This window comes from Candida orthopsilosis (assembly GCF_000315875.1).
Source record: "Candida orthopsilosis Co 90-125, chromosome 1 draft sequence".
In the NCBI taxonomy this organism is placed as follows: Eukaryota; Fungi; Ascomycota; class Pichiomycetes; order Serinales; family Debaryomycetaceae; genus Lodderomyces; species Lodderomyces orthopsilosis.
In genome coordinates, this window is record NC_018292.1 from 1,509,548 (window position 1) to 1,529,087 (window position 19,540).

General features: G+C 37.7%; 8 protein-coding genes across 8 annotated transcripts; 3 read left to right on the forward strand and 5 right to left on the reverse strand. All coding sequences in view use genetic code 12, as the record gives it.

Moving 5' to 3' along the window:
* Nucleotides 1-110: 110 nt before the first annotated feature.
* CORT_0A06840 (Zcf30 protein) lies at nucleotides 111-2,405 on the forward strand (the record flags this gene model as incomplete). Its single annotated transcript, XM_003866460.1, has 1 exon — nucleotides 111-2,405. One exon carries the CDS (start codon nucleotides 111-113, stop codon nucleotides 2,403-2,405), a length of 2,295 nt encoding a protein of 764 aa, XP_003866508.1.
* A 46-nt stretch (nucleotides 2,406-2,451) lies between these two features.
* On the reverse strand, nucleotides 2,452-4,488 carry CORT_0A06850 (hypothetical protein; the record flags this gene model as incomplete). Its single annotated transcript, XM_003866461.1, has 1 exon — nucleotides 2,452-4,488. The coding sequence occupies one exon, from the start codon at nucleotides 4,486-4,488 to the stop codon at nucleotides 2,452-2,454; it is 2,037 nt and encodes a 678-aa protein (XP_003866509.1).
* Nucleotides 4,489-4,761: 273 nt separating this feature from the next.
* Nucleotides 4,762-6,102, reverse strand: CORT_0A06860 (Mod5 protein; the record flags this gene model as incomplete). The annotated part of the gene is made up of 1 exon (XM_003866462.1): nucleotides 4,762-6,102. The coding sequence occupies one exon, from the start codon at nucleotides 6,100-6,102 to the stop codon at nucleotides 4,762-4,764; it is 1,341 nt and encodes a 446-aa protein (XP_003866510.1).
* An 824-nt stretch (nucleotides 6,103-6,926) lies between these two features.
* Nucleotides 6,927-11,138, forward strand: CORT_0A06870 (hypothetical protein; the record flags this gene model as incomplete). Its single annotated transcript, XM_003866463.1, has 1 exon — nucleotides 6,927-11,138. One exon carries the CDS (start codon nucleotides 6,927-6,929, stop codon nucleotides 11,136-11,138), a length of 4,212 nt encoding a protein of 1,403 aa, XP_003866511.1.
* A 67-nt stretch (nucleotides 11,139-11,205) lies between these two features.
* CORT_0A06880 (hypothetical protein) lies at nucleotides 11,206-11,742 on the reverse strand (the record flags this gene model as incomplete). Its single annotated transcript, XM_003866464.1, has 1 exon — nucleotides 11,206-11,742. The coding sequence occupies one exon, from the start codon at nucleotides 11,740-11,742 to the stop codon at nucleotides 11,206-11,208; it is 537 nt and encodes a 178-aa protein (XP_003866512.1).
* Nucleotides 11,743-12,297: 555 nt separating this feature from the next.
* CORT_0A06890 (hypothetical protein) lies at nucleotides 12,298-14,085 on the reverse strand (the record flags this gene model as incomplete). Its single annotated transcript, XM_003866465.1, has 1 exon — nucleotides 12,298-14,085. The coding sequence occupies one exon, from the start codon at nucleotides 14,083-14,085 to the stop codon at nucleotides 12,298-12,300; it is 1,788 nt and encodes a 595-aa protein (XP_003866513.1).
* Nucleotides 14,086-15,814: 1,729 nt separating this feature from the next.
* CORT_0A06900 (hypothetical protein) lies at nucleotides 15,815-16,354 on the forward strand (the record flags this gene model as incomplete). Its single annotated transcript, XM_003866466.1, has 1 exon — nucleotides 15,815-16,354. The coding sequence occupies one exon, from the start codon at nucleotides 15,815-15,817 to the stop codon at nucleotides 16,352-16,354; it is 540 nt and encodes a 179-aa protein (XP_003866514.1).
* Nucleotides 16,355-16,465: 111 nt separating this feature from the next.
* Nucleotides 16,466-19,390, reverse strand: CORT_0A06910 (hypothetical protein; the record flags this gene model as incomplete). Its single annotated transcript, XM_003866467.1, has 1 exon — nucleotides 16,466-19,390. The coding sequence occupies one exon, from the start codon at nucleotides 19,388-19,390 to the stop codon at nucleotides 16,466-16,468; it is 2,925 nt and encodes a 974-aa protein (XP_003866515.1).
* Between the last annotated feature and the right edge of the window lie 150 nt (nucleotides 19,391-19,540).

Consider the following 19,540-nt stretch of genomic DNA (forward strand, 5'->3'; position numbering starts at 1 on the left):
AAAATCAAAGCTTTTCCATCAAAGTGATAATGATGCTAGAGAATAAGACAGGCCCACTTCTATACGACATAACATTATTTATACCATATCTTGGCCACGACTGAAACGCCATGGCAAAGGAGAAGAGAACTAAACCTTGTTGCAACTGCAAGCGATCCAAAGTTAAATGTGTCTATGAAGGTGCTTTGCCATGTCAGCGATGTCTCAAAACGGGCCAAGCGGCCACTTGTCAGTTTGTGCATAAACTTCCCTCTTTAAAACTACCGTCTTTGGAATCTAAGGAGCCGGCACTTCCCGCTGTTGCGCCTATATCGCTCAATCCTATAAATCTAATGGGCGTTCAAAAGCCTCAAATATCAAACATGTCAGCATTGCTCCCGAGTCGGAGTACTTTCAATTCTCCACCCTTTAAGGAAGGCTTATCACCAATACCTTCAACGAAACACTTGCACACAGATAGATCAACAGGCAATGACATTCAATGGAAGTCAGATATTGAACAGCGTTTGGACTCATTTGATAACAAAATAGATTCTTTAGTTGATCTACTAAAACAGAACCAACAATATCCAAATGGGGGTCCAGGATTACCAAGAATCCAACCACAACCACAAGCTGACCATTCTCAATCCTCGCGAGACCTGAACAACGAGCCGCGTTATTTATATCCACCTGCAACCAATTCATTTGACCACAGTTCCAAACGACGAAAATTAGGTGATAATCTCGACTTCAAGGACAAGAGCACTAGCGCTGAACGCAGTCAACCACACCCCGACGACTTCCGAGACGGTTTTCTAACAAAGAAGGAGGCTAAAGATCTTTTCAAGTTTTTCGACTCCAACATAGCCCAGCAATTATTCGGGTTTGAGATATCCAAATTTCAAGTCGATGATATATGGGAGTCATGCCCAGTACTTGTTTGTGCGATATCAACTATTGCATCGATTCATCACCCTCAGCTATCGTTCAAGTCGTCGCAATTACTGATTTATTTGCGAGATATATGTGGCACCCTATTTTACCAAAATAGACCTACGGATAAGCCAAGCGCTTTCAACACAATTGTTGCTTTGATACTATGTAGCTTTTGGCTATCGGATTCTCAAATGTTTACCGGTTTGGCGCTTCAAATAGCCAAGGAGTATGGATTGAACAATCCCAACTACGGGAAAAATAAAGATGATTTAAAGCTTTGGTACTTGTTATATGTATTGGATGGTCAACAAAGTATGGCATTCAACAGACAACCATTGGTTAGCTCTCAAGAATACTCCTTGAAACACAGCAGAGAGCTTCTCATTACCGAGGATGAAAAGAAACTATCGCAAGCAAAGAGACAATTGGAGGACAAGATTGAACCAAGCACCGGCGTAGTCAATGAAACTTCTGAAGAAGATGTACACAAAATGCTATTAAAACAAAAGTTTACCGACCTCAGATTGGTTTCGCAAGTTGAATACAACCAAGCTTTAAGCGAAGCCTTTCGTGGTGATGCTTGGGGCTTGTTGATGCCGTCAACATTTGGTATCCCATCTAAAAGTAATCTTGAATTAGACAAATGGATGGTGTCATGGACTGTGTTGTTAGCCCCCGGTAACTATGGAGCCGTATGGTCGACTAAGAGTACGTTGATATATTACAATTTTGCCAAAATGCATATCAATTCGTCGGCTGTTCGACAGCTTTCTATGAATCCAAATGATAGTGGGTTATTTCCAGCGTGGAACAAGAGTGTTGAAAAGAATATGACTCAAACACAAAGGAAACCCCAAACAGATGAAATCGACAGTGAAGAGGACTCGGACTCTGATTCATTGCATGATGAAGATGATTTCATTTCCAACAAGGAGTTGGTATCACCAGACAAAGCTGCAATCAATGCCAACATTGCTTTGAATGCTGCCCACACAGTTATAAACCTAGTCATTAATGATAAAGATATACTCGACAATTTAAAGTATGTCCCGGTTCATATACATATAATGTTGTACTATGCTGCGCTACTACTCATCAATCCACCTGCAAAATCCAACAATGCCTCCGTAACACTAACTTTGGAGATATATTACGACAAATTACTCGATAATTTACGAACGGTGAGTATGCTCAAGAGAAAAATTTATAGTAATTTGCCAATTGATTCGAACTTTGGGTCTAGATTTATCAGAAGTTTGGAAAACGTGGAAGAGGAAAAACTTTCTGAAATTAAGGAATTTATGTTTGATCTCGAAGACCACGAGTTGAGATCTGCATTCGAAAGGAAAGTGAATTCTTTTGTTGAAACGAGTGATAACATTGTTGAATTAACGGAATTCAGTGAAAGTGGCGAAAGTAGCAGAGCAAGCACTCCCAGAGCAGAAAAAATCAGTGCCTGGCCGGGATCCCATCACGGTCACCCGTGAGCATGAGGAAATATGTAGACCGTAACATCATTCCTATATAACGTACTTAACCGAGAAACTCATCTTGGAGTAAATCGTCTACACTAGCTCTTTCCATAGGTTCCCATACGAACGCGTGTCGTAAGAAATTAGTGAATTGTTTTGCGGATGTTGATCCCGCACTCCCAATGCCTAAACAAACTTCCAAGCTTTTCGAATTCAATCTAAATTGTTTTTTTGTTGAATTTGTTGCTGTTTTGTAATGATTCAAGATAGACATGTTGATCTTACCATTGAGATCAAAAATCTTATATAATAATGTCTTTTTGATTTGTTTTTCGTTGGGTGTATTCAACGACAAGTTTATCTTTTCCGATGACTGGAGCAAGCTTCTTGTTAATCTTGATCGCATCTTCAAAATGGTCGATGAATTAGGGGCACCGAAAATTTCCAACATCAACCCAATTTGATCAATTTCATTTTTCCCAGCTAATAGAGGGGATCCTGTAAAGAGCTCGGCCAAGAGGCAACCTAGTGACCAAATGTCAATTTTGTTGTCATAGTTTGCACCTAATATGATTTCTGGGGCCCTGTAAAATCTTGATTGGATGTATGTGAATGTCTTTTTATCATTGAAACATGAAGAGCCGAAGTCTATTATCTTAACAACGAGATTTTCGTCTTGTGGATCTTCTGGTAATTTGATCATAATATTCTCAGGTTTGATGTCGCAATGTACGATTTTCAAAGAATGCAAATAAGCGAGGCCACTTAATATCTTTCTGGCGAATTGTTTAACTAAATCTATGGAAAATCCTTGAAACCGGGTAATTTCAAGAACCGAGTATAGATTTAGTGATAGAACCTCGGTAACAATGCATATATGACTTCTAAAGTTGAAGTGTTCGTAAAACTCAATAATGTTTTCATGTTGCCTCCCTTTCATGTGCTTGAGCATCTTTATTTCATTGACAGATTGAATAGATGAATTGAAGTTGTTGTTGATGATTTTGATAGCAACTAGATTGTCTCCTGTATATTTGTGATCCTTTGCTAGGATTACATTTCCGAAAGACCCATTACCAATGCTTTGCAATATTTGAAACCTGTAGTCAATGTGATCATTTGGAAGTACGATATAATTTCCCGAGTTGTCATCGAATCCAAAATTGTTACCATAACTCTTTAAATTGATGTTGCGTTCGTGGGATGTCGGTACATAGTATAAACTATCCTTTCGTACAATTTCTCCCCTTTCGTATATGTTGAGCAGGTTCAATGATATAGTATTGACACCAACAGGTTTCTGTAAGAACGACGTGGATGCATCATAATTCGAATGCCTGAATAACATGGCGTCTTTTCGATACAACATATTGTAGAGCCCCTTAATTGTTTGAACCTTCTCCCCTTTAGAGTATTTTGGTACACCAACACTTGGACTTTGGGGTTTTGTACCATTCAATTTTGATTTCAGCGTATATAGTCTCTGAAATACGTCAGACAGACCAGAAATAGGCTGTGTCACGTGCCGCCTGGGTTTGGATGGTGATCTTTCATTTGACAGGGTCTGTGTTTTACTATTTGAACTCTTCGAAGGGGAATCATTTAAATAATCAAAGTCAAGAGGGGTTATGGCATTAACACCCTTTGTAAAATTTTGGCCCAGAGTTACTCTTCTTCCTCGGTAGTTATGCGATAGGTGTCTCGAATATTCTTGTCTCTTTTTGACATACGAAGGGTTATTGACAGAGCTGGCAGACGACAGAGATATGTTAAGTGTATTTGAGCTTTGCCGCTTTTGAATCGATGATGAAGTTGCTCTCATGAATGAGAATTGAAAGTCCTTTTTTGACACTGCGGTTTCGGAAAGAGGGCATGTTGTCTGGGAATTGTCGCTTTGCACGCGCTGCTGTTGCCTTACGGTACTCTGTGATTTGATATCGTTGCTAGGATATCTCTTCGGAGTTTCTAATTGCGATTGTTGAACACTTTCATGTGATGGAGTCAGATCTCTGGGATATAGATGTTGTGGATAAGCTTTTCGCCTTCTTGGTGATTTGTTGATATCGATATTTGAAAACTGATCTTCAAAAAGTGCCATGTCCCTTCTTTATTTTTAAGCTCCTCGCAACAATGCTCTAAATGGTGTATGGTGACTGTGCGAGAAGAACAGTGTTATCGTGGTGAATACGGAGAGCGTATTTTGGATCAATATCCCAATTCGGTAATGGTAAATATGCGCGCTACCTGCTGTGTTTCAAATCGATGGACCAAAATCGAAACACAGTTGCGAAATCGAAAAATCACGAACTTAGAGATTTATTAGAACACTGATGTTAGAAACTTATTGTTACTTGTTTCTTTATCGATTGTTTTATTTCCTATGCAATCGTATCATCTCCTCTACGTGCTTCCTTTTACTACTAGCATTTGTATTTTTCTTATGCCTTCGACTGTTCAAGTGGAGAGACCAACTGTATTCTCCAACTGCAATAAATGACACTCCATTCTTATCTTTACAAATATCACATTTGTAATGCTTCCATCTCTTCTCTGAGCCGATGCTTTTGTTGCTTTTCAAGTTTGACTTCTCAATTAGGAGATGAGTTAGGTTGTCGGGAGCCTCCAGTATTGTCATGTTCTGTTGAAAAAACTGCTCAACCACAGCCAAACCACGCGCACGCACATTCTCATCCCAATGAGATAAGTCTGTTGCGTCTAGAATATATAATCTACCTCCATTAACATAATCAAATTTGGATTCTTTCTGAAGCTCTAAATGCAAGGTTTTTTGAATCCATTTAACTTGATACTTGGCATATTGTCTAGTTCGTATCTTCATTCGTTCAAGGCCATGTGTGAAATTGGCTTGATCTTGCTTCTTGTTCTCCATCCACGGCAAAAACTCTTTGAAACCTATAACTTGAAAAATTCCACTAGTGCAATCACCATTATTCTCCGAGTAGAATTTGTACAACTCGTCAATCTCTTCCTTAGCTCCAATTTCCATCATTTTATCGACTCTTTTATCTAGACGATCCTGTAGTACTTTAGGTTCTGAGTATAACCAAAATACTAAAGTATTGTACTTTAACGAACTTTGCTCCAATTCATCCAACTTTTGTTCAATGTACAAATCTGAAGGTTTTTGGCCCGTTGTGTACCAAATCTCAACTGCTCTTCGGAGCTTTCTATGATCTTGAGGATGGAATTTCTCTGCGACAAGTGGGTCAATTTTTCTCAACTCTTCAAATAGGCGATCAGTAGGGCCATCCAACAATTTGATTTCGCCATCGGTCAATTCCCTTTCTTTCTCGTTCTCTAGAGTTTTATTGTTAAAAAGTAATGTTTGAAGGTAGTAATGTGTTCCACCAACTATGATTGGAATTTTACCACGAGCATGTATGTCTTCAATTGCTTTGTTAGCTTCCTTATTGAATCTATGGATGAAATACTCCTCGCCCCAGCCAACGTGATCTATAACATGATGGACAATCCCATCGCGCTCTTTTAGAGGGTGCTTGTTGGTGATGATGTCAACTCCTTTATAGACTTGCATAGAATCAGCATTGATAATTTCACCATTGATTTTTTTGGCCAACTCGATACTAAATTGTGACTTGCCGACACCTGTGGTACCAACAATACTAATTATTGGTTTCTTTATTGGATTTTTCATATGTGCTTGGAACAACTTAAAAAGTCTAGTTATCATAAATTAAAACATTCTGGGGGTGTTCTGTGTATGGTTCTTCCGCGATGACGTCTACTGTGTACTTTTTTTTTTCAACTTCGCACTCGCTTACCACTCTCATTTTGACTGGCCAAGAATGACAAAAATTTACAGGAACAGGAAGACTAAGTAACCACATTTTGAACATGCCGAACATTCCGAATTGGCTAATAGACGCTTATGATTAACAGCCTTTTCGTTATTGATTAGCTTAATTTTTTGCAACAATTTTTAGACAAAAATCTTTGAAATCAATGTTTAAAACGTTTTTTGTGGCCCGCTCACCTCGAACGCGTAGAATTAACTTGCATAGGTTGAATTATTTGATACGAACCCTTTAGCTATACATACTAGTCCACTTTGCTCGTACAGAATGTGTTTCAATAACTTCTCATTTCAAGTGTTAACTGGTAGCAGCCCACTTCAATCAAATGCTTATCTTTTGTTTTTCCTCCTCTTTTTGTGTTTTGTGTGCGGGAACTTGGGGTTCTTTTTATCCTTCTCTCTCCTCCCTTTAAATTGAATCTCCTTTTCTCTAATTGTTTCATCCCTTGTTACACTCTAAGAACTCTAACAATTATACTTACTATAGAAACATCTTCCACTATATTCTACATTGACCAATATTAGAACTTAAATCAATAAGTCAAGACGCAACTTATTTTGATCCTTTTTGCTACAACTCCGACTCCGCAAAAGCTAACAAAACTAAGCAATTAATTGCTGTCGATTACACTGTGGCAAAGAGAAAACACATTGATCACTGCAAAGATATAACTGTTGATCCTCACACCAAATTACTCACGATGCTTTCCAGCAGGGTTATCGCAAGACAGTTGTTTAAATCCGCAATTGTTAAAGCGCCACAGTTGGCAGTCCCAGCTTGCTCCACAATATCTAAATATCACAGAACATTGGATCAATCCTATGCTTCAAGACTTTTTATTAGAGGATATGCTACACATGTTGAAGATTACGAAATTGACTATATATCATTAAAGAAAAAGACCAAAGAGAAGAATGAAAACAACAATGAAAAGTTGGATATTAACACACCATTGCCTAACTTCGCCTTAAAACGGCCTGAGAATGTCGGGTTTCCGTACCACCGACTCCACAAATACGATGAATCATTGATGGAGGAATTACTAGACTTTTACGACTGGGACTTCAAAATCACCAACGAAGAAGGCTATCCCAGAGGTCTTTCTTATACGAAGTATTATTATGTTGAGTTAAAAATTTTTGAACAATTTTTACAGGATACTTTTAACTATAGAATCAAAAACTTTGCTGATCTTTCTGGTCTGGAGATTGTTAATACATTGTTCATATTTAAAGACTACTATACTAGAGGCGAGATTCCTGAAGTGACTAAAGAAAAAAAACCCAAATATGATGAAATGGTAAAATTCTTTATCGAATTTGTCAACAAAGATGCCCAATTTCCACAAGAAGTTGTAAAGGAATTCTTCCCAGAGGTGAAACGCGAACGGGAAATTAGTAACTTTCTTGACCTTGGATTGTATTTTTATGTTCCTGAATTAAAGTCATTGGATCGTGAATTCAATTTTAAAAGAATCAGATCAAAAAAGGACTTGATACTTCAGATTGACAAAACAGTAAAAGAGTTTAATCACTTTTTGGAAGGAAATAAGCAAGCCGATGAATCCTTCTTTAAAGTCCTAATCCAAGTTGAGCGTTATAAAGCATTACTTGACAAACTTGCCGAATCAATCACACCCTTGAAGGTGATTAAGAATATTATTGAAAGGCATGATTTTGGCCAGGCAATGTCAGAAACTATGTTTGAAGGTTTGGAGGAGAAAGAAGACAGACAGCAGATAGAAAAAATGGTGGCCGAATTGGGTGTATCGTGGAGTATGCTTGAGTTTGGAAACCTCATCCCCGCCACTGGCAAATACAGCGAGTTAGCACCACGGCTATACGAAATTTCCACTACACCTAATCACCCGTTTGAAGATAAATCCAAACACTTGTTGGAGGTTTTGACGACCGATGAGTTGAGGTCTGGCATGCTACTCTCTCGTCTCACTGAATACAACTTCGAAACAGCAAAATATAATTTCACTGGCAATTTACAAGAAGATTGGATTTTGAATGTCTTGCTTAAATGGGATTATCCTTTAGAGGTGGCCTTAGCCGAAAAGTTTGAAGATGATTGGTATGATTTTAATCACGAGGATTGGGCAGCTTGTGAAGCTTATTACTGTATCGGCAGTAGTACTATTAAAAAGCTAGCTCAGGTCCCAGATATTCTCGTAAAATATTTGCAATTGAAAGGGGATAGTTTTGCAAAATGTTTACCTGAAGGATCATTGTTGTTGAACTTGAAAAAGGAACTTGCAGCTGCAAAATTGGCATTGGGCGTCGACTTCGCTTTCTTTGCAGATACCCAGCACCTTATCAAAGATATTAAAGAGAGAGTGACCTTACCTAGAAACACCCTCAATGGGCTTGTCTCGGCGATTGACGAGTCATCAAGGTATTTTGGAAACCATTTAGAGGTTTTGGATGAACTTGCAAAGGGATCAGAACCGGAAGGACTTGTCGACAGACATACAAGTGCAAATTACAAACAAATTCCAGATTGGTTACGTTTTGAAAGACATGTTGCCGAGATTGAATTCCTCAAAAGTTTGACAGGAGATTTCGGTAACAAGTCGAAGGTTATATCTACTATTGAGGATGTCACAAATCGAATCTTGGAGGATGGCACGTTGTATCCTGAGATAAATCATGGTAGTTTACTTATTTTGAGGGCTAAATTGAAGGAATTTTCTGTAAACAACACAACTGATTGTTTTGAGATTTTGAACACTGTTCTTCTCAGTAATGACGTATTTGCTCAATTTGAAAAGCGGGTGAAAGAGAACCAAACTGATAAACCAGCACCGTACGTGCAAATTCCAGACGAGTTGGAATTGTCTGATTTTGTTGGAGAGCTAACCAAACTTAAAGATGCACTTGGTGGTACATCATTCAAAGAGCATACGAGTGACAAAGTCTTGAAGGCATTGGATTACCAGATTGAGAATTTCTTTGATGGTGACAGTGGCAAGGATTCACTCATTTCAAGTAACTCTGATTCTTTTAGGTACATCAGACTAAAGAGAAGATTGGGTAGATTGTTTGACATCAATGGACAGAATACAGAATCTTTGGATATCTTGCTCAACAGTCAAGCGGTTTTTGACTCTTTTGAGAAGGAGAAGCTAGACAAAGAAGTTGTTGCAGAAGAGACTCCAAAGTACAGGCAGGTACCTAATGATTTCATTTTGGAAGAATATGTGCTTGAATTGAAACAGTTGAAAGACTCGTTACACATTGCAAAGTTTGCAGACGTGTATGCAGATGAGGTTTTGGCCAAGATTGAAGAGTTTTCAAAAGCCAGTTACTCGACCACTGACAAGAAATTGATTTGGCACAAGTTGTATCGAAACTTGGCCTTACTATTCAAACACAATCACGGTTCTACCTTTATCTTAGATAACGTTTTGACCAGTGCTGCCGAATTAGAGAAATTGAACAAATCGGCGACAAAACCAAAGGATCCTGTTGGAGACCAAATTGAATTTTTGAAGCGCGAGGAGTATGACGTGTTAGGTGCATTCTTGACTGCATCCAGATTATTGTACAAATCGGATGTGACAAAAGTGTCCAAGGAAGAGTTCAGTTCGTTGGTGGATATGTACATTGCTACATTGGATGCAACATCATTAGGATATTTGTTCAAAAAAGCTGTACTTGACTCGATGAAGGAATACAATGCCACGATTGAGCATTATCCTGCATTTATTGTTTGTCTTTATGGAATGAGCAAGAACTTGGCTGGTGAACCAATTACCAAACAAAGGTTGCAAGAGTTTTATGCAGACTTGGCAAGAAGCATCACTGAGGAGACGAATGCTAACAGCAAAGAGAGATTGGATCCTATGGAAGCCGTTTCGTCAATGAAGTTTCCAGACGATAAGAGTAGAGATTTTGCTAACGAATCGACAGCGGAAGTTGAATATGAATACGACATTCGAGAACATGACCCATTGCAAGACAGGTCAAGCACTAGCGAGGGAGTAAGTTCACACGGTGTAAAGTACCAAAACTCAGAGCAATACATAGCAGATTTGGACAACCAAAGAGGAGGTGTGGCCAAAGATGATTCATTTGAGGACGCAATTAGAGCTGCATTTGTATCTGCCTTGCAAAATGATGAGACACTAAAGGCTGGAACTCAACTGAGTAAAGCCAAGAAGCCACAGAGGAGACTGAATGAGAGAATTTCTGCAACCGCAGCAAATATCAACGCAATAGACCCTGTTAAGTTAGAGGAATATCTCACTATGGTGAATAAAGATGAGTTGTCAAAACAAAGACAAGCAGAAGCATATAAATGGAGCAAGGCCAAATACGATCAATCTTTGGCTACTTCATCCAAAAAGTACTTACTTTTGAGCCTAGTTGGTGATGAGGTACCTGTATCAGCAAACTTGATTCGTGATGATTTGTCCCACGAATTGGACATTTTTGAAATTTTAAACAAGTTTAGTGACGCAGAGCTTGCGCTCATTTATGACAGGTTGCAGATTTTGCAAAATGAAAGTTACAAAGTGGTTGGTTATAAACTGGACGCTAAACGGAAATACTTGATTTTGGAGAATGAAGGAGGAGAAAAACAATCTAGAGGAGCTTCTGGTAAATCTTCTCGGGGAAAGCGAGTGGCTACAACTGCTGCTGCTGCGATGCTTGCGTATCTTGCCTTAAGCTTTGCTTCAAATGAACCATCAAAGGGAGCTTCTGATGTGGGAGCTAGAGAGCGTCCAGGTGGTACAGTGGAGGGACTTTCATCCCCTGTGACCGGCGAATCTAACGAGTTGGGGGAAACTCAGGTGAATAAAGTCCCTGTTGTTGCACGTTATCCTGACTTGACTGGACAGGAAGAACATGTGAAGGACACAAAGAGGCTAGGATTTAAGAACATCTTATGGAACACTAAATGATTGACTTTATGATATTAGTAAGATATAAACCAAATACATGCACTTGTTATAGTATACAAATATTTATTTACTCTTTCATCTCTACTTCCACCGTCGGAAATTCCTTCATATCTTTAGAAATATTGATAAACTTGAGTCCTGTGGTAGCACCAGTTGTACCATTCCAATTTCTCAACCTCGTTACCGTTTCCTCATGACTTAGATCAGGCACTTTGTACCCAGTAGCAAATAAATGTTCTTCGTGTTTCACTTTCTCAGCAAGCAATTTCTGTTTATTCGATATTGGTCTCCCCTTTCGATGTTCTCGTTTGATTTGTTCCAATTGTTGACGATCTTGATTGATAAATTGTTCGATTAAAGATTGTATTTCCGATAAGGTATAAGTTGGTTTATTGACATCGTTGACAATTTGTTCTTGTAAGAAGGATACAATGAGTAGCTCGTTCAGTTTTCTTTCTACGCTTTCGATCTTCTGTAATTTAAGCTTCTTATCTCGAACAGTGGCTCGGTTCAACTGTTTAAATTTTCGTCCTTTGATGTGCATTGAACCGGTAGATTTGGATAAGTTCTTACTCACCTTATTTAGATTATGAGCTAGTGGCATGATGACTGGATATTGTTGATGTTATATTCGGAATCTGTTATTCGTGCTTGCACGTCTTCGAGAAATTAAAAAGCCCGTATTGAAATAAGGATTTTTTGGTATAAATTTTGTGGAAATCTTGAGATGCCTGAGATGCGTTCCTGCAACAGAAAATAATTGGTTTGAACCACAAAAGAGTGTAAAGATCTATCTAATACACATCTCTACCTTTCATTCTTACTCACTAAATCCCTTTTGCTTCCAACAAGAAAACTATCTGGTATGAATTAAAAAGCTTTATGGGGTTTATAGAGCTTTATGTGTACACACACATTGCGCCTATATGATTGTAGATTTCAGATTTAAGGTATATTATTCATCAGAGAATGCGTAACAACCAAGATACTTTTATCAGCTTTATCTCTTTCAATCACTCTATTAATTACTTACTATTGCTAGATATATATATGTATATGTAAATAAAATAAAAACAAGCTTGCTCTCGGCCAGTAGCTTACTCTTAGCTCTTAGCTTGCTCTCGGCCAGTAGCTTACTCTTAGCTCTTAGCTCCCTCTCTCAATGATTGGCATATTTCGACCTTGCTCTCAACTTAGGTCCATTCAAATAGAAAAACACTGGAATAAGAATCATCAAACAACACAAGAATGCTAACAATGTAGTACCCCATCCCACAGGATAGTTCTTGATGCTCAAGTTTAAAAATAAAGCTCTTCCAAAGAGTGGAAAACAGCCAGCAACAACACTTCTGAAAAAAGCATTTGATGAAAATACTGAAGCCAAATATTCAACTTTAAAACTAGCAGCCATATAATTAAACAATGTTTGGAAAATGATGAATGCGCCCATTGCAAAAATTCCTGTTCCAATTAATGGTGGGAACCAATGGATTTTGGGTGAAGATGTCCAACCGAAAATAAACAACCCAATGGGCATTAAACAAGCCCCCAAGATCGATGGTGGTAAAAAGATTTCTGGAGTGACTTTACCGTAATCCCCAGCAAGTAATGGCTTGGTGAATACCTTGTAGACGTAAGGAATATAAATGGCACCGCCAATGAAAATACCAATGACAACTGAAAGATAAGTGACTCCCATTTCAACCAAAGTGAAATGCTTAGTTTCTTGAAACACAATGGGGACTGCCTCGAAAAACAAGTAAAGGATACTGTATACCAAAGCAATATAAATTCCGATTAATAAAACCACTGGTTCAGTTATGGTGATTTCAAAAGGACGCCAAAGTAATTTGCGAACAACCTCACCAGTTGATGTTGATCCATGGTCCAATTCGGCTTGGGATACAATCTTGTTGTTTCCAGTCAATTTTCTCAATCTTTCAGCTTTTTGACGTAATAACTTAGGAGCATAGGTTTCGGGTAATGTCCATCCAAGAACCAAAAAACATGATGAAATCAAAGCCATAAACCAAAACGTCCAACGCCAGCTTTCATACCCATTATGGCCACCTCTTTGTACCAAAACAGCTCCAATCAATGGACCAATACTGGGTCCACACACTGCACCCAATGACCAAGTAGCTAAACCAACAACAAAATAAGGTAATGTAATAAAATCACCAAATGAAGCACCACCGGTACTTAAAGCAGGACTAGCAAAAAATCCCGCAATTAACCTCAACACCGACATTCCTGCAAGACTAGTCGATAAAGCGGTTGGGATTTGCATCATACAAAATATGAATAAAGTTATAATGTACAACGGAGTTCTACCAATTCGGGAGTCTTCACTCAAGGGACTGAAGAATATGGGACCAATACCATATCCAATAACAAACATGGTCAACGGTAACACTGCTTTAGTTTCATTAATGTTGAATTTAGTCATTATGTCTTGAACACCCGGTGTATAAATTGCTGATCCCATATATACTGACACAGTTAAAAAAGCAATTTGGAACGCCATTATGGCTTTGAGATAAAATGGCCAATTGTAAGGATTATCTGGATCATCATCGCCATCCCATGTAACTATAATGTAATCTGATTTCGAATCGTCTTTGGGATTTGATTCCGAGGTTGTTTTGGTGGAATCAGATGCACTATCGGTGTTTATATCCTGTTGTTTTTCCTTTTCAGCATCTCCATTGAATGATTCATTGGCGGCATCTATGTTGTCACTGTTAGTGTTGTTGTTGTTGTTGTTTTCTTCTTCTTCTTCACCTTCTCTCTTTGGAAACTCATATTCTGGTTGTTTATCGTTATTTACCAAGTACTTTTCGGGGATGACATAATCAGGTAATTCATCACGATGTAAAAATAATTTTCTACCTGAAATTCGATACAAGATTTGACCAACAAACGATTCAGTTACAAATTGCTTCATTTTGGGGTCTATAGTAGTAGTAGTAGTAGTAGTAGTGGTAGTTACAAAAGTAGTGTCTTTCGTATATTTTAATTGGAAATTGAATTGCAACTGTAAGTATGCTTAGATTGAAATTCGAGTTAAGGGGTAGTTTCAAGTTATATTTATACTCAAATAAGATTACTGTGAACTTGATTAACTCCTTCAATAGTGCGATAATGATCCTTTACCATGATGTATATGTGTAATGTTTGTCTGTGTATGTATTTGTAATTCAATAACCATTGTTCAAAAACGGCTCCGAAGTAATTTGAGGTATCATTTTATTTTGTTTTCTTCACATGACTCAGAAGGGGGGTGGAATGCGTAAATTAAAAACATAGTACATTTTGTACACAAAATAAGGTATGAAGTAGTTCCTTACCCCATTGAGTAATATCCGAGGTTCCACTTTTTGTCGTTTTATTGTTTAGTAGCTTAGTTTGTGAAGATGTTTGACTAATCAATTTTGGTCTTTGTGTAGGAAGTTCGGCCGTAAAAAAATAATAAGCCCGAACTTTAGATTTTTCGCTTACTTATATGCAGTATTTCCAAAACGGCTGAAAAGGAAAACCCGGTGTATACGGAGTTTAGAAGGGGGTGGGATGGATGGAAAACAGAAAGGTACATATACCGATCTTTGCAACCGAATATGGTTTATTCATAGGGTATGGTTTGTTTAGAAAAGTGACATAAAATGGTATTCAGTAATCATCGACAGTCCTATCTAATATCACCACTCCTGAGGCTGATGAAAGTTTCGGGTATAACAAAACTGTGGGATGTTTGAGTCCGTTGAAGTTGAAAGATGAATTTTCATTTGGATTTGTTCTTTGCAAATACATTTTATCGCGTGGAAAGTTTTGCAATGATAACAAAGACATTACAATTTCTCTACAAGTAAAAGCTATATTGGATACAGATGTATGTTTGTGTAGATATGATTAATACCCTATTATAAATTGTCAGAAAAATCTGTAACAGAAATTTACCATAATTATTCTATATAATTACTCTTTATTGTTTCAATCTCTTCTCTACGTTCTTAAGCTGTGTAGACCAGCAATTTCTTACTCTCGTTCTCTACCTATCATTCAACTCGACAGAGAAACTATCAGGTGCAAAGCTGCGTAGCGTCGATCTTCTAAAACTTTGTTTAGTAAATGTAATTTCGTGTCACGTTTGAGACATGTCAATGAAATACTTTAAAACCACATCTACATAAATTTGCAAATGCTATTTTGTGATATACAGACGCGATCCAGTATGGTTCGGTTAAATATCAAATCAAATGTTTATATCATTTCGTCTGTGGTTTTCTTTAGGTATCACTTCTATTTTGTCGCTCCATAGACACTGAAACTTTTGCTATCTATATTTTTGACACTCCAGAAACCACCCAATTACCAAGTTCACGGCTTCCAAATTCTTTTCTTCAGACTTAGGAGGTACCACAACAGATCCGAAATGATTCCACACTGCTCCACATATTCCTCTTGAGAAACGCTATCCTACTTTAAATCTTATTCCTTTTCTAAACACGTATCCAAGAAGTCGTGTGAAAAATGACAAAATAAACAAAAATTTTTACATTCGCTTTTCTTCACCAAACGATCAGAAGACAATAAAGACCCCTCGTTCAAAGAACTTCGAATCGGAAAGTTATTCACACCTGTGCTATATATATCCCTACTTTACCTCTTATTCAACAATGGCCAAATACACAGAAGAACAATTGTTTCAAATTAAAGAAGAAACAACTTATGTTCCCCAACCAACAATTTTAGCTGCCTTCAATGAATTAATTGACCAAGTTAAAGAACATGCTCATCAGCAACAACAAGCTGAACATGCTAGAAAATGGCATAATGGAGACACTTATATTGATGATCGTGGAAATGAAAGAAGCTACCATCATTTGAATAGACGTAGAGGTTCAAGATCTGGTGGTAATCAACAACAAAAACCATACTTGAAAAAGAAGAATGAAGTAATTAAAGATGAAGATGGATGGGAAACGACAGTTCCTGTAACTAGTCATAAAAGTGGAAGTTTTGGTGCTGGTGATAATGATGCTAATGATGATAGGAACAAGTTTAGAGAATCGATTGGAGTTAGAGCCAAGCCAAATAACAAGAATTTGGGGTCTTCAAAAGCAGTAGATCCTAGGGAGATTGCTAGCGATAAACAAACAAAAACATTCAATGCATTTGAAGCGTTGGAGGGAGATGATGACGATGATGATGAATGAGGGATGAGTTAAGAGTAATGTATAAAGTTGTAACTAAATGACAATAATGCCTAGTGTGTATTTACGTACTAGTGGAAATAGAAGACAATCAAATTAAAAGTTATATCTTATTCAAACAACAAATGCAGCTTCGTCGTCACTATCTAATCCAGCTAAGATAGAATCAACATCGGTAGACAATAGATTTTTACTCAAAATTGAATTATTCGACACAGTTTGATCCATGTTTCGAGCAGCCATACCATTTCTACTTGGTACACCTTTCAAATTGTTCATACTCAATGTTTCTTTCAAATCAACAATTCTAGGACAATTGACATGAGAATTGAACGTATATATCGACCCATTGGTCTGATCAAAAGAATCTAAATCGCCATTTAATCGACTAATTGTAGACACAGTATTACCATTGTTCGTCAAGGTGTAATTGGCAGCATATGGAATTCCTCTCTCTTGGAAATGTTGACTATATTGTAAGATCTCGGCACGGATGGCATGAATATCTTTTGCTGTACCCAATCCCAATCCAGTATACAAACCCTGTTCAGAATCCGTTGTAACTGCATCTGAAGAAAGACCAGTGTGATTATTGAATTGTGGAGCAAAATGGTCAGAGTGAGCAGCTGCTGTTGCAGCAGCAGCAGCAGCAGCGGCTGAATGGTTTTCATCAAAGTCCATAAAGGCCGTATTGTTGGTATTTCGTGAATCATTGTTGAATTGACTCATATGGGTAGACACTTGAGGCTTTTCGATTTCAGTTAATAATGGTTTTTGAGGATGTAACCAAACAATAAGAAAGTTGTTACCACAGGCAAACTCTTCAATGTTTTCACTCTTGATCCGAAGTTTTATATCGTTACCATTGGCATCTTTAGGTAAAACCCTCTTTCCTTTGGAGTTTTCCAAATCAGATGGTGGTGAATCGATTCCGTGGATCCATAACCCGTGTTGCCTCCTGTATTCAACACTATCTAAAACTAGCTTGTATAATCTAGAAGTCTTGCAATACCCTTCCAACTCCTCTTCATATTGCTCATCGAGATTTTTCAAGATGTAATACAACAAAATATGCACAATAGTATCTTTATACATTTGTCTTTGAGAAAATTCAGATGTTCTGTCCAATCTCAATACCCCATGATGGAAGAAAGGAATGAAATTACTGACAAAATTCAAACCAAGAATTTCAATCATATCTTTCAAAACCTTGACTAACAATAGAACCAATTCTGTGTTTGGTGCCTCTTGGCCATCAAAAAACTTATCTGCATACATCAAAAAGTGGGAAATAAAATTCTGTTGCTGGGTGATGTACTGGTTAACATCGGGTTCCATCAAGTTTTTACCGTTCAATTTATTGTCCTTTGAGCTGTCTGATCTATCCATCAAATGGCCACTTCCATTCCCAGGATCAGGCTTGTATTGCTGTTGCTTAATAACTTCATAAGCTGATCGTGACGCAGCTGCCAACTCAATATTCAAAAACTCATCAAACACCTTCAAATATTTTGCCTGAATGTTTCGAATTTGTTGGAGCGATAATATTGTATTTCTATCATCGTCAAATTCACTATCAGGTGCCAACAATCCTAAACTGATATCCCAATGTTCAAGATTAACATGATTTCTGCTAATACTACTGGTCTTGCTCTTCAAAATGAGGAAGATTTTAGAAATGTTGTCCAAAAATTGAACAATAAGATCATGGATTCTCTCGCCTGAGGAGGTTTGCTCAGAGCTGCCAACAAACGAACTGTCCAAAACAAAATCAACCTTGACCAAAATTTCTTGAATTGAATCAGGTACTTGATCGTAGTAATAAATATGGGTTGTCACATTGCAAATGCATTCGGAATATATGTTGGTTAAAACGTCAATTTCAGATTTGCTCAAGTCACTTGGTTTCAAAATCAAGTCAGTCTGCAAATTCAACAATTGCTGAATAATGTCCGAAATGGACAAACCAATCATATTAATACCGGATGATAATAATCCCAATAAATGTTTTGCATACAGTAAATGAAGTGGATAATTTGACTTGGAGGCTCCTTCAATGTTTATACGATTCAAAGTGGCCAACAATGTGGAACAACTAACAAATCTCAATTGAATAGGAATCCACGTGACACACAACTCCAATAAAACAATACCCCAATCTAAATTGATATTTGTTGTGAAAACGTGTTGAACCACAGCTCTTGTTACTTCAGATATCTGGGCTGTAGCATTATTGTTGAAGAAAGCTCTCAAAGCATTGAATGCTTCCTCATTCACATCTGTCAATGTTAATGTGTCGTTATCAAAATCAACTTCGATTTGGTTAGTGAGCTGGGTATGAGATTTATGCAGTTGCACCCGTGACAACCTCTTTCCATCAGATTCAACGTTGATGCTTGACTTTAACCGTTGCATTAAACTGCTGATGTTATTGTTGTGCAATAAAATTTGAATCAAAAAGGGAATTGATACGGCAATAAACTTTTTTGAGGTACTACTAGTGAAGCCCAAACAATTGGATATAGCGTATATAGCTTTTAATGAAACCATCTGCCAATCATATTGGTTTTGCGAAATGTTCTTTTCTTTTCCAAAGGAGATTAATTGCTGAGTGAGATCAGTGAAATCTTGCACGAACTCTTTATCACCGCCAAATAGCGCTCCATCCATTTTCTGGCACAACACCTCATATGTCTTGACTACACTTTTGCACACAGCTATGTCTTTAGTATCGAGACAGGTCTTGAAGATGGTACAGGCTTGAGGGGCGAAAACGTTCAAATTCTCACTACATTTGGCGATCAACTCTTTGATGATTGCTATAGTGACTTGTAAATTTCCTGTACGATTTCTTGCAGCATCATGTTGAGTCTTGTCTTTGAGAAAATAAATCACCTTCTCCAATTTGACTCTACGTGTTGATGCATAGTACAATAAATAGCTTAGCTCGGACGAATTTGGCTTCTTGTCGATTGCCTTTCCAGCAGGATAACACTGAAGAATAAGCTTTTGATGTTTATGTTGAAAGATCTTGTTCATCACGGTGGAGTATCAGTGTGGTGATGTATAGCAGCGGGATCAATTGTGGTCCAGAGACTCGTTTTTCGGTGATCGATTACCCTTATAATGATGTCTGTTACCAGTAATTTTGGTTCTCGTGGCCTTGGGGATTTCTGTGCTAGAATGAGT